The sequence below is a fragment of the Hemiscyllium ocellatum genome, chromosome 7, assembly GCF_020745735.1.
Source record: "Hemiscyllium ocellatum isolate sHemOce1 chromosome 7, sHemOce1.pat.X.cur, whole genome shotgun sequence".
Classification (NCBI taxonomy): Eukaryota; Metazoa; Chordata; class Chondrichthyes; order Orectolobiformes; family Hemiscylliidae; genus Hemiscyllium; species Hemiscyllium ocellatum.
Window position 1 is genome coordinate 70579326 of NC_083407.1, and position 15269 is coordinate 70594594.

The window sequence follows — 15269 nt, forward strand, 5'->3', positions numbered from 1 at the left end:
CATTTTTCAAAGCACAAGATATGAACAATCAGTTTGGTAGATGAGCAGCAGCCATCTCACCTCGTCGTTTGTAAGGCTTTGAAGGAGTCTCAACTATACCCTCAAGCTCTTCAGCATCTTCATGTTCCCAATCAACAGATGAGCCATACTCCTCCTCTTCTTCAGTTAGTTCCCAATCCCAGTCTTCCTTGTCCTGCAGTTCTTCTATTGATACATCTTCTGATTCTACTTCATAGTCCTCTTCTGCTGAGATGCTTTCAGAAGGAACTTTTGTCACTTGTACCATTTCATGTTCTTTCTCACCAACAGCTACAACCCCTTTGCTGGCTTTAAGGTGCGCAACATCTCGAGGTGTCAATACTTTCTTTACAGGTATTTTCTGAGGTTTCTCTTCCACTGCAACCTCTTTTGATGGGATCTTCTTTAACTGTACTTGATCCTTTTCTTCTGCTTCTGGCACCTTTCCCTTTCCAAATTTAAGATGTGCTGTCTCAGGTGTATCTCTGGGTGTCAATATTTTCTTTACAGGCAGTTTCTGTGGCTTTTCTTCTATAACAACTTCTTTTGAAGGAATCTTTGTCAGCTGTACACGATCCTTTTCTTCTTCAGATACAGGTACTTTCCCCTTTCCAATTTTAAGCTGTGTTGTGTCAGATACATCCCGAGGTGTCAATGCCTTCTTTACAGGTATTTTTTGTAGTTTTTCTTCCACTACTATTTCTTTTGATGGAATCTTCTTCACCTGTACTTGACCTTTTTCTTCTGATATTGGCACTTTCCCCTTTCCAACTTTAAGCTGTGTGGTATCAGATGTATCTCTAGGCGTCAATGCCTTCTTTACAGGTATTTTCTGTGGCTTTTCTTCCATTATGATTTCTTTTGAAGGAACTTTTTTCAGCTCTTTAATATCCTTTTGTTCTTCCAATACTGGCTCTTGTCTTTTTCTGATTTTAAGATGTGTTTCGTCAACTTTCTCTATCGGGATCACCAATGGCTTTTCAGGAACTTGCAATATCTTCTGCAATTCACTTTCATCAGGTAGAATTTCTTCAGATGGGTACTTTTCTAATTTCACTGGTTCTTGTTCTTGGGTGGCTAATACGTTTTCTTTATCAATTTTAGTTGGGGTAACTTGTAGCTTTTGCTTATAAACTGCCACATCCTTCTCAGGCACTTTGTGAATCTTCTGTGGTTCTTTTTCTACAAATTTCTCATAAGTCTTTTCCTGGTCTTTTGAGACTGGAACTTTCCCTTTAACAATTTTTAAAGGTGTCACATGAGGTTTTTCTTTAGGCGGCACTGTTTTCTTTTCATATATTTCCTTGGATACAGCAGTAGCCTCTTCTGCTATAACCTTTGGCAGTAATTTTGATACAGACTTTTCTGGAGTAGCTTCTCTGGGTACCTGCTCGATTGGATAAATTTCTATACTCTCAGGTGCTCCTTCTTCAGGAGGTGGTATAACCTTAGGCTTTTCATGAACTATTTTAGGAAGATGTTTGATTTCACCTTCCTGTTCCTTTGGGATTTTAATAGGTTTTTCCAATGGAAGGATTTTCTCTTTCTCCTTCTCTGTGCCAGGAGCTTCATCACGCTTTACAGTTATTTGTTCTCTGTGTGCTACCTCCACAGGAACTGGTTCTGTTATGGTTAGAGGAACAGTCTTTTCTTTATGTTTTTCAGTTTTAGGCGCTTCATCAACTTTTTCCAATATTATTTGCTTTTTCATTTCATCCTCATATGTGGGTAATTTCTTTGACATTATATGTTTTTCTTTCAATGCTTCTTCTTCTATGGAGACTGTATCACGCTTTCTCAGTAGTACCTTTTCTGCATCTTTCACTTGTTTGCGGATCTCAGGTTTCTTAAGTAGTACACCTGGCTCTTTATCCATTTCCTTGGATCGTACTTTACTAACCTTTTCTGTTCGCAACTTGTATATATCATCTTGTTCAGAAACTTTATCTGGTTTTTTTAAGGTTACACTTTCCCCACTACCTTTGTCTATTTTAGGAATTTCATCAACCAACTGTAATATTATTTCTCTTTCTGTTTCTTTCTCTTTTAATATTACTTCTGGTTTCTTGGGCAATTTATATTCTTCATCAGCTTCTGTTTCCTCAGGACCTGGCGTTGATTTTCTAAGTTTTACCTCTAAGACTTTCTCTTCTTTCAGGGAGGTATCAACCTTCATTAGTACAATACCCTTGTCTTCATCTTTCTCATCCTTGTAAACCTTACTAATTTTCTTCAGCACTGGAATTTCTATAGTATCTTCTACTTCCTTTCGAACTTTGACTGTAGTTTTTACTTTCAAAGATGGCTTGAGTTGTTCTGCAGCTATAAAGGTTTCACATTTAATTTAGCAACAAATAAAAAGACTTTTTTGTAATTCCCTAAAAGAACAGTTAACAAAACCAATGTCAAAATCTCCAAATTTACAGCAATGTTCACCAAATTAAAAGACACTGTAAAACGTATCCATAGACAGCAAAATTTACAAATATACACACTAACAAAGAGTATCACAAAAGACAAGATACATCAATTGTAACTTTTTTTATAGACTCAAGAGACAATTTGATACAACCAGTACACAACATTTAGAAACCTGTGGACATAAATTCTATACAATCTTAAGTTTTCTTTTAGTGTTAAATGTTAAGTTGTAAATCACCATATTTTACAGTTAAGTATTTTCACATTTACAATTATAAAGTAAGATCCAAACTTCTGATAAAATGTACCTTTCACAGGTTTCTTGACTGGTCCTGGTGCAGAAATGGGAACTGTAGTGACAGGTACTTCCTCCTCTTCAAACACTTTAAAAACAATGTCAAAACTTTTGTTAGTAATAGAGCCAAATCTCCAAATACATAATTACATGGAATGTTGTCCTTCACAACATGAAAAGTATCTTAAATTCTTAGGTATTTGTCCCATGATTCAGAAACTACCATACCTTATCAATTAGAATTCATCACCAGTTTAATTTGACCATGTTTCCTTTTCTGTTTCCACCTAATGCTGAATTTGCAAGATCACCCAGGTCATCAATTAGAGGGGAGAAAGAAATTGAAGTATTCTTTCCTGCAGCATTCAGGCATGCTTCCTAATTGGCCAATAGTTCAATAATCTTTATATAGAAATCTTAGAAGTGTGAAATTATTGAGAATGGATCTTGAGAATGGATGGTATATATCGAGATTGAACATGAGAATTACACATTTAAAACTGGAAAATTTGCTTACATTAAAATTACATGGCATGTTAAATATTATTAAAAACTAGAGCCTTGCAACAGTAATAATATTCAATAACTAGTTAGGTCAGGGTTGAGTTTCACTTTTCTTAGTTAAATTATATATGTGGCTAACATAGTTTCCTTTCATCAAAAATTCTCTTTCACGAATTAGAGTATACAAATGATACTCAGGGAACAAGGTTTTAAAAAGGGACAGATGAATAAAGGAACAAAATATATTCAAAAGCAAGCATATTCAATAAAGCAATGAAATAATGAATTGCAAGAAAGACAAACTGCAGATGAGAAGATGTGATGAAAATGACGGGTATTAAAATGTAGAATGCTTCATGGATTTGGCACCAGTGACACAAAACAATGAGTGACACTCATTTGTATACCTTCCTCTGGTTCCAAATCTTGTTTCACTGGAGCAGTGACTCCTATAGGTTCAATCTTCTCAACAAATGTAGTCACTTAAAAAAATATTTTGTCGAAATATTTAGTGTGATAATATGACCTAAATCACTGCCAACATTAATTACAATCAAATATATCAAAAGTAAAGGACAGTAAACACGATGTTTTAAATTTGTGAAATAAAGGTTTAAAAAAAAACATTCAAGCATTAATATTCACTATAATGGAATACAACTTGCACAGAACTATAAACTGTAAAGGTAATATAACAAGAAATGGTAGCCTATGAAAGGAGCCTAGAAAATTCTACCAGTGAATGTCCTATCAGGTAGAACAGAATTTGCAGGGTAGAAGTTTTTTTTGGTATATTTTGATTTGATATAGCATAATTACAGCTGATTAGTCTCCAGTCTTGGTTCCTGTAAATAAGCGCTTATTGCTCTACACTGCAATAAATAGGTCATGTCCCTAATGGGCCCTAGTAATGTTCACACAATATGACAAACATTAACTATTGCCTATGTGATTTTTTAACTAGCTAATTCTGCAAAGTTTAAGTTTAGTAAGGAATTTCTAAAAATGTTAGAATTCATAAGCTCTTACATTCTAGAATAAATGTGAAAGCATGCTGTAAATAGAAGACAAGAAACAATAATGTAACTGGAGACTATTTGAAATTTAGATGTCCACATTGGAGACATCAGTATATAACTAAACATAGGATTTCCCAAAGAAGGTATGAGAAAATCAAAATGCCATAAATATTTGCACTGGTTGGTGGGATACTGCAGTTGTTTTAGAATACTCTCTTCTATTAAATCAGGTCTATACCTTGCTCTGTAATAGTTCTCTCTTTTTTTGGACGTGTGATCTCAACGATATCTTCACGTAAAGTTTTCTCTTCAGCCTCAATGATTCGTTGAGGTGAAATAATTTTGTCAAATGGAGCAGTTTCCTCACGTAACGGCATTTCACTGATTTCAATACTTGGCTCATATAAAGTCACCTTGTCAGCTTCAACAATTTCTCGATGCAAAATCTGATCTGCCTCAACAACATCCTCAGGCAAAATGACATTGTCAGCTTCAAAAGTTTCTTCAGGCAAGACCATCTCATCGAACTCAATGCTTTCCTCATATAAAATTTCTTCATCACCCTCAGCAATTTCCTCTTCAAACTGAATCTTTTCTTCATGTAAAACCTCCTCAGAGTCAATAATTTCATCATATGAAATAGGCTTGTCAGTTTCAATAATTTCTTCATGTAAAGTCTTCTTGAAAGCTTCAGAGTTTGAAGAAAAGGTTTTTAGTATTTTAGTTAATGGTTTAGATTTGAAGAGTATAAGATGACATAAATGTTACTACAAAAGATAAAGTAACATCACTACAACACAGTTGTAAAAATAAAGATGTAAAACAAAAGTCAGACAAGATCATCACCAAACCAAATCATTTAAGACAATTAAAAAAACAAGAAAAAAAAAGGTGTAATGATAAAAATGACAACATGAAAATACAACTTATTACTTGTTATTGGATGAAGCTCATGAGACATTAAAGTTACTATTAGTGTTAACTGTGAGAAGACCACAAAAATGAAGGTACTACCACTTCTGTACCTTTTACTGGAGTAATCTCCTTGCTTTCTGCAAATGTGATTGGCACAACTTTTTCAGGCACACGTTTCTTGGCAACCTTAGGCACTTTAAAGACATTATTAAAAATTTTGTAAGTCACATTAAACTTATTTCTTGAAAAGCAAACATGGTCATTAATTTTTTTTAATAACACTGCAATTTCTATGCAGTAAAACTGAATGGAAGTTACAACACTGAAACAAACTGGGGTTTATGCTTCACCTTCTGTCCAGCCTATTTTATTGAATCCTATTTGCATATATTTCTCTACCTTTGTCCTTCAGGTACTTATCCTGCTGCCCCTTTAAAAATCCCCTTTTTTGTCTCAGCTGTTCTCGATGGTGGCAATTTCTGAAAGTGAAGTCACTTTTTTCTTGAGTTCCTTACGGGATTTAATAATGACCATGTCATACTTATGTCCTCTAAGTTTTGGCTGTTCCACAAGTGGAAACATCTCCATTGTACCTATTCCACTAATTCCCTTTATTGTTATAAAGCCTTGTTCTTTCTAGGGAAAATGTTCTGTCCTCTTCAATTTTTCCTGATAGCTACAACCTTTCTGAGCTGGCACCATCCCTTTTTTAACATTCTGCATTATTTTCGTAACTTGGAGACTAGAGTATAGGAGAATATAGTACTCCAAGGACATTTAACCATGATTCTAGGAAAGTTCACCTCTTGGTTAAAAAAAAAGTTTGTAAAGATTTAAGCTCATTTCTGTCTTGACACCATTGGCCATAATTTAAATTTCAGGTCCACATCTTCTGAATTACAAATTCTGCCCAATTCAACCTTCAACTAAATGGTGCACAAATCCCTACATACTCTTTTAGTGGTGTCTGCACTTGTTGGCTCCAAGGATATCTTTATGATCTCCCATTTTCCACCCCCTTTGGCTGTCAATTGCACACCACTATACTGTAAAATCCAGCTTTGACAAATTCTCTACTGAAGTTAAAATATAAGTGACTGAATAGCTTCAGATTTTTCTCTCACTTTGAACCATATGTGTGCCAAAACCTTGCATACATATAAGATTTCAGCCAAAAAAGGCTCTCACAAATGGAAGTAGATGAAGAGAACTCTGAGAAGTTTGAGCTCCCAACATGCTTGCGTTCAATGCTTTCGATAGACTCACCCTGCTTCTTTTTTTTTCAGCATCGTATCCTCCCCATTTAAGTAGCTGAATGCTCTAATTTATTTTGCCTCCCAAAAGCCTGCCAGAATCAGATACTACAGCCACCTAAATTCTAGTGTCTGGAATTCTCTCCATGCACCTCTTCTCTTATGTTTCTTCCTATTAAAAACCCCCTCAAATCTCATCACTTCAACCAGCATTTTGTTCGTTCCCTCCATTCTTCAGTAATTGATTCATTTATTATTTTCCAATTTGAAACGTGCTTTGGAGCATTTTAGATCTTAAAAGATGCCTTAAATGTACTTGTTGTTGTTAAAAATAACTCATTTCAGTTAATGCATAGTACAAACACTTACAAAGAGTCAAGAAACATTTTTAAACACAACACGTCAATAACATAATAACAGACAGGGCAAGACATAAGATACAAAATTATAAGTATGAAAGTCATTTAAGTAGAAGAGCCAGCATGACACTGGAACACAATAAGAATTAAAAGAACAGCAGTCCACAAAGGTAAAGCCTTTTTTTAAAATATACCTTTAAGAGAAGAAATGTTTGATTTTTCTTCATAAGAGATGTCCATAATTTCTTCATAAATGGAACTTTTCATAACGTCAGGGACTTGAACAATAACACACAGCTTTAGACTGTACAGAAGTTACTAGCATAAAACACCACAGATAAACAACATTGCCAGTAAGAACTAATACTTGATACACATAATGGAATTGAGTACAGTCGTTGATACTAACATAAAATATCATAGACAAACAACATTGACAGTTACAGCTAATATATGACAGATATAATGAACATGAAGATAGTTACAAATGTAACCAGCCAGTGATTTTTGCTTCTAGGCATTATTTACATATTGCTTCCCAGCCTCTAGGCTGAACCAGCTACCTGGTTGGTTGGCACAGGCAGGCATTTTCTGTGGCAGGAAGCTTCAGTGAAGACAGATCACAGCATTAGAACAAATTGGGAGGGGAGAGGGCATATAAGTTGAGAAAATGTCCAAGTTCAGGCCCAACACTTTCTTGAGAGATCTAAGAATGAGGAAATCTAGCTACAATGTTAGGTTGGAGAAGGTGGTTTGTTCTCTTTTATGGAATAAGGCTGAGGAAAGATCTGATGGTGGTGTATAAGATTATGAATGCCAGTTGTTCCCACTGACAGATTATACAAGCTTTGGGGGACATAGAGCTAAGGTTTTATGTCAGAAATGAAACTGGAATGCAAGGAAAAACTTGCTTATGCCAGGAGTGGTAATGACCCAGAACCCACTGCCTATGAGGTGGAGACAATGAATGATTTTAAAAGGGAATTGGATAGGGACTTAATTTTAAAAAAAAAGTTTAAAGATTTCTTGGGCAGAAAGAAAGTTTGGGTCGGTCTAGATTGTTCATCAGTGTGGATTCAATACAAGTGGCATGCTTCTGTGCTGTAATGACTCCAAGACTCGGAAACAGAACGAGTATATGACACAATAGCACGTTATTAAATTATATTATAGACATTGAAACAAAAGACATCAACATTACACAAAAAGAATTTTGGTGAACCAGCTGAGCACTGGTAATGTTCAGTAGAGAACTGAATGTTTGTACTTGCACTTTTTTTTTCAAACAGCAAAATGCTTGACTAGTTCTGTACCTTTTCTGTCCTTTTCTGGAGTGATTAAGACTGATCTTGAAACAGGGATGGGTGCTGGTGGAGCCCTCTTGTCAACTTGAAGCACTTCAAATATTGTTTTTAAAATAAATTAAGTATTCAATAAGAAAAGAACAACATAAGACACATAAACATAAGAGAGTAAACAAATAAACATGAAGCTGCATTGTTTTGTACTGGTTAAAATCTAGATGACATTAGGTACAATTGGAAGATTATTCAAACTGATTAAGTATTTTACTTTGAAAGATGCTATGACTACAAAAGGGATGTTTTACAATTTATATTAGAAATTCTGACAAGAAAAGTTGAATGATATAATTCATTACACATTTTCCCTTCACCTTTGTAACCTAGATTCAAACTGAAGCCAGATTGAATAAATGGAAAATTACTGTTGATATGACAGTCCTATACCAAATGATGTTGGATAATTTGAATCCAGTTCTTGTGGAGCATGAGCCCACAGCACAAAAATCTACTTGGTGACATAACATGAGCAATTTACCTTTGAGCGAACAAAGCAATTTTGAGAAATTTTAAGAACTAGTGTAGCACAGTTTTGTTTTGACTAAAGCTTGATGACTAATGTACATTATTTGTGGAATTTTAATAGGATAGTAGATACTAAGTATGGATGCTTGAAATCGGATCATTCCATTCCCTAGCACAAACATTCCTCCCCTTAATGAGCATCATCTACCTTTAGACTTGTCATAAAAAATAAACATGAGAATAAAATTATTATAATCTAAGAAAATAATTCTACATTTATTCTCATGTTCCACATAACAAATATTTTGTATTATTTATGATATTTTCCATCTAGATAATTTGAATGTAAATTTTAGTTGTATATTTTTAACAGGAAACATAACAAGACAAACTGATACTTTGAAAAGTAACAAAAAGACAATCACAATTCAATGTCATAACATATCAATGAACACTTCTATCACTAAACATGAAAGAAGGTAATAGAAACACCCATAAGTTAAAAATAAAGAAACTTTAAAGAAGTAAAAGAACATTTCTTCCAAGAAATGTCGATCTCAAACATAGGGAAGAAATTTAACTTTGGCGGGAGCAACAAAAGTGGACAGCTAATTATTATTACTCTGCCCAATGCATTCATATCCAGGTTGCGTCCCTGCCCTAGTTGCATTTTTCCCCATTGTTCTATTTCTCATTTTACCTTCTTCTGGTGCAGGCTCCTCAACTTTTCTTGGAACAGTAACTGCTTCAGCCTCAGCAACTGGCTTCATAGGAATCTCAGGCACTTTTAAAAACAATTTTTTAAAAAAAGTAGATAACAAAGAATACTTTTACAAGAAGAAATTTACATTGAACACATGCACGACATGGTTAATATACCAAATGCTGAATATTTTAGACATAAAAATGAGTGAGCATTAAAGAAGTTTAACATTGAACTTTCTTATGACCGAACAAATGCTTTAAAAGCTCCTTAATGACAGTTACATTCCATCTTCTCCCTGGTCTGGTGTTAAAATATTGCAAACTATTTGAGTGAGTTATAGCATAAATAATAATTATTTATGTTATAATAATGTGATATGTTCTTAGAAAGAATTAAATCAGTTCATTGTGTGCACTAAAATTGGTTGTCAAACAAAACTGCATGTATTCAATAATACAGCACCTTCGAGAGCTCAACTCACAATGAACTGAACTGCAATGAACATGTTTCAGCACACAATTCAAATAATATAAAGCCAGCAATGAGAGCTAATGATAGTATTGTCACAACACAAAAACAGACTTAGAAATATAGGGTATAAGAGTCTACCTACAATATGACACTTGATATGCTATAACAGCCAATGATCATTGCCCTATCTTATTAGAAATCACAAATGTCATGGAATTTCTATGGTACAGAAATTGGTCACTTGGTCCATATTGACTGTGTCAGCCAATAAATGAACAGTTCAGTCTAATCCCTCTTTAAAGACTTTGATCTGTAGCTCTGCAGGTTACAGCACTTTTGGTGCATATCCACCCACCGCTTCAATGAGTTGAGCTTCTGTTTCGTACCTTTTCAGGTGATGACGTTCAGCACCCAAACAACTTCTGATGGAAAAATAAGCTTACCTCATCTCAACTGTCCTACTAATTATTTTCAATTTATGCCCCATAGTCACTGATTTCTATACCAAGCTAAATAGGCCCCTTGTATCTACTGCATCCAGACTCCTCATACAAGTATTTCCAACATATGGAACAAGAAAAAGAAATGCAGACCTTTCTCAGGAGCCACCATCTCTTTCTTCGGTTTCAATGGTTCAGGAACTGGCTTCTTAGGAACTTCTGGCACTACAGAAACAGCATAATGTTAAGAAGCTTAACATACACTGATTTTATAATTAAAATATCCAAACAAGACACTAAAATCATACAAACATACATAACAGGGGAATTCAATCTGAAGTGACTTTGTCAATCCACATGTACACATACCAGGGGAGAAATTGGTTAATACAAAACAACGACATTTATTCAGCCGCATGGTACCCATTTGACTGAGTGAAGTCCTCTCGTTACCATTTGGGGACCTGTGCCAAAGTTAGGAGAGCTGACCCTTAGCTACTGCATTACACAGTCATTTTCACTGAACAAACCAAACAGCCAAAACCCTCGGCCGAAGCATTGCAACCTTTGGCTATATCCTGTCCCCTCAGCAGGGCAGATTTGGCAGTGACACAGTGATATAGAGTTGGGAAGGAACGGAGCTGGAACATTGACTCCAGTGTCTGTGAGTCCTCATAGAATCAGGCCTACCAAACACCACCTTCCACCTGTGGCCAATAAATCAATACTCCTGCATTTTTACTCTCGTGCAAGGGCAAACAGTGTATTCACTGAATAGGCCTGCTCTGAAGGACATCGCGACTGTTAACTGGACTTGTGTTGCAAGAGATTAGTACCATTCTGAAATGCAGCGATTCAATATAGATTTAGCAGCTGAAAACCCGGTATCCTTGAGGCAATATACACTGCCAATAGCAGCAATATTGTAATCATTTTGCAGTGCGCAATCTCATGACAGAGCACAGACTTCACTCTTGCATTGCCATGAAGCCAGGAAATCAATCCTGGTTCAATAAAGAACAACAAAAGGCAACCCAAAAACAGCACTAAGTCTTTCTAAAAGTGAGGTCTGAATACAGTAAAACTACAACACAGGATGACATGCGTGGCAAACAGTGGAGACAGTACACAGAGTTTAGCAATTCCACAACCAATAGACCAGGTCACAGCTCTGAAGTCTGACATGTTCAGCCAGGAATGATGGTGGAAAATGAAACAACTAGTGGAAATGGGACAGTTCATAAACATCCCCATCCTCAATAACGGCTGAGCCCAACACCTCAGCGCAAAAGATAATCCAGAACTCTTTGATACCATTTTCAGAAAAAGGTGTCATGTGGCCTATCCACCTGAATCTCTTGGTGAGATCCCAGCAGCACAGATGGCTGTCTTCAATCAAGTTGATTCATTCCATGTGCTAGGAAGAAACAGCTGAAGCCACTGGATACAGGGCCTTACAATATCCCGATTGGAGTCGTAAAGCCTTGTGGTCCATAACCAGCCATGACCCTATCCACGTTATTCCATTAAAGTGACAACATCGATGTGTACCTGATAATAGGAATGCAGGAGAAGGCCATTTGGCCTTTCAAATCTGTTCCACTATTGAATACGATTAGTGTTGTAGTTGTGGTCTCAGCTCAATTTTCCTGTCTACATAATCCTAGACAGCCCTGTCTCTCAAAACCTTTCAGACTCTAACTACTCTCCAATAGAAAACCTCTTGATCTCTGCCTTAAAAAGACGACTCTTTAATCTTAACATATGCCCTGCACTTATAGTCTTTCCCACAAAAGGAAAGGTTTTCTGGTATCCACCTTACCTAGTCCCTTCAAGATCTTGAACACTTCACGTAAAACACTACAATCTTCCAAACCCCAGTGGATTTCGGCCCAATCCATTCAACCATTCTTCACAAGTTAACTCCTTCATTCAAAGACTGAGTTGACTAAACCTCTAAGTAGCACAATCAATTGTACCTTTTTTCCCAAATAAAATGAATAAAGCTACATACAGTATTCCAAATATGGGCTTGCAGATGATCAATTTGGCTGTTGCAAAGTTGCCCTACCCTTGTATTCCATTTTTTCCCTGATCTTGATAGTAAGGTACCAGTTGACCAAGTATGATATCAAAGCACCCAAGCAGAATTGGAGTCAACAGGACATAGGATGAGTGTTCTTCCACTGGTTGGAATCATACCTAGCAGAAAGGAAGATGGTTGTTGTTGTTACAGATGAGTCATTTCAGTTGCAGGACATCTCTGTAGAAGTTCCTCAGGGCAGTGTCCTTGGCCCAACCATCTTCTGCTGCTTCATCAATGACCTTCTCTCCAGCGTAAGGTCAGAAGTCAGAATGTTCACAGATGACCGCACAATGCTCTGCATCAGTCACTACTCCTCATATATGGCACAATCCATATCCAAATGCAATATCCAGGCTTGGGTTGACAAGTGGCTGTAACATTTGCACCAGTGGCAAGCACCAAACAGTGATCATCCTGAACAGGACAGGATCTAACTATCACTTTTTCCTGTTCAATGGCATTACTATACCACACTATCAACAACCAGGCCACTTACAAAAGACCAGAAATTGAATTTGATTGGCCACATAAGTACTGTGAATTGAAGGGCAGGTCAGAAGCTAGGAATACTGCAGCAAGTAACTCACCTCCTGATTCCCCAAAGGCTGTCCATCATCTACAAGTTGCCGCACTGTGTGCCATCTAAAACAGACACTGTTCTAACTCACCAACCTTCCATCAAAAACATTTTCCAAACTGCAACCTCCACAATCATGAAGGACAAGTGCAGCAGATGCATCAAACATCATCATCTGCATGGTCCTCTCCAAGTCTCACACCATCCTGACTTGGAAATATACTGCAAGGCTAAAAACCTGACATGCCCTTTCTAACAGCACCGTGGCTACACCGAACCCCAAAAAATGCATCAGATTAAGAAGATAGCTTTTCATTAGCTTCACCAGGGTAATTAGAGACTGAAAATCAATGTTGGGCAGCCAGTATGCATAGATTCCAACTATTAGTTAAAAAAATGTTACCTGCTATTATTTCCATGATCTATAAAAAATTAAATATACCTTTTTCTGGAATCTCTTTCTTTGGTTTCAATGGTTCAGGAACTGGCTTCTTAGGAACTTCTGGCACTACAGAAACAGTATAATGTTAAGTTTAATATACAAGGATTTTATAATTAAGATATCAAAACAAGAAGTTAAAAATCACACAAACATACTGAACAGAGGAGTTCAATCCAAAGTGACTTTGTCAATTTGCATACCGGGGGAGAAATTGGTTAAAACAAAACAATGACAATGATAAAGCCGCACTGCACATGTTTGACCAAGTGAAGTCCTCTCATTCCCATCTGGGGACCTGTGCCAAAATGCTACCTTATCCTTACATTCCATTTTCCGCTGATGTTGATAGTAAGGTACCAGTTGACTGGCTATGATATCAAAGCACCCAAGCAAAATTGAGGTCAATTAGAGAGGATGAATGCTCTTCCACCAGTTTGAATCATACCTAGCAGAAAGGAGGATGGTTGTCATTGATGGAGGAGAAAGTGAGGACTGCAGATACTGGATATCAGAGCTGAAAATGTGTTGCTGGAAAAGCACAGCAGGTCGGGCAGCATCCAAGGAGCAGGAGAATCGACGTTTCGGGCATGAGCCCTTCTTCAGGAATCATTGATGGAGTTCAGTCACCTGTAAAGATGTTCCTTAGGGATGTGTCCTTAGTTTCACCACTTTAGCTGCTTCATCAATGACCTTCTCTCCAACATAAGGGCAGAAGTTTGATGTTTGCAGATGACTCTACAATGCTTTGCATCAATCACCACTCCTCATAAATGGCACAGTCCATATCCAAATGCAGCAAGACATAGACAATATCCAGGCTTGGGCTGACAAGTGGCTGCAACATTTGCACTAGGGGCCAGTGCCAAACAATGATCATTCTGAACAGGACAGATTCTAATGATCACTTTTTCCTGTTCAATGGCATTACCATCCTACACTATCAATAACCAGGCCACTTACAACAGACCAGAAATTGAACTGAACTGGCCACATAAGTACTGTGTCTACAAGAGCAGTTCAGAAACTAGGAATACTGCAGTGAGTAATTCACCTCCTGATGCCCCAAAGCCTGTCCCTCATCTACAAGGTTGAGAGTGTATTGCTGGAAAAGCACAGCAGGTCAGGCAGCATCCGAGGTGCAGGAAAATCGACATTTCGGATCAGAGCCCTTCATCAGGAATACTTCCCACTTGCCTGGATGGGTGAAGCTTCAAAAAACACTCAAGACATTTGGCAGCATCCAGCACACAGCAAACCACCTGATCCGCTACCCATCTGCCATCTTCAGCAAGTACTCCCTTCACCACTGACACACAGTTGCCACAGTGTATGCATTCTAAAAGGCATACTGCTATAACTCACCAACCGTCCATCAAGAACACTTTCCAAACTGCAACCTCTATGACCATGAAGGACAAGAGCAGCAGATACATCAAACATCACCACCTGCACGGTCCTGCTATTATTAGTTACTTGCTATTATTTCCATGATCTATAAAAAATTAAATGTACCTTTTTCTGGAACCTCTTTCTTTGGTTTCAATGGTTCAGGAACTGGCTTCTTAGGAACTTCTGGCACTACAGAAACAGTATAATGTTAAGTTTAATATACAAGGATTTTATAATTAAGATATCAAAACAAGAAGTTAAAAATCACACAAACATACTTAACAGAGGAGTTCAATCCAAAGTGACTTTGTCAATTTGCATACCGGGGGAGAAATTGGTTAAAACAAAACAATGACAATGATAAAGCCGCACTGCACATGTTTGACCGCGTGAAGTCCTCTCATTTCCATCTGGGGACCCCTGCCAAAATGCTACCTTATCCTTACATTCCATTTTCCGCTGATGTTGATAGTAAGGTACCAGTTGACTGGCTATGATATCAAAGCACCCAAGCAAAATTGAGGTCAATTAGAGAGGATGAATGCTCT

The 15269-nt window shown here is 37.0% G+C and overlaps 1 protein-coding gene across 1 annotated transcript in view; it reads right to left on the reverse strand.

Moving 5' to 3' along the window:
* Positions 1-15269, reverse strand: part of LOC132817615 (titin-like) — a 350611-nt gene that overhangs the window by 122263 nt on the left and 213079 nt on the right. The window contains exons 135-142 of the mRNA XM_060828118.1: positions 14845-14910; positions 13333-13398; positions 10381-10452; positions 9311-9394; positions 5283-5366; positions 4496-4945; positions 2748-2822; positions 61-2340 (exon numbers count right to left, since the gene is read on the reverse strand). Coding sequence (XP_060684101.1) covers positions 61-2340; positions 2748-2822; positions 4496-4945; positions 5283-5366; positions 9311-9394; positions 10381-10452; positions 13333-13398; positions 14845-14910 — 3177 coding nt within the window. The remainder of the gene's footprint in view (positions 1-60; positions 2341-2747; positions 2823-4495; positions 4946-5282; positions 5367-9310; positions 9395-10380; positions 10453-13332; positions 13399-14844; positions 14911-15269) is intronic.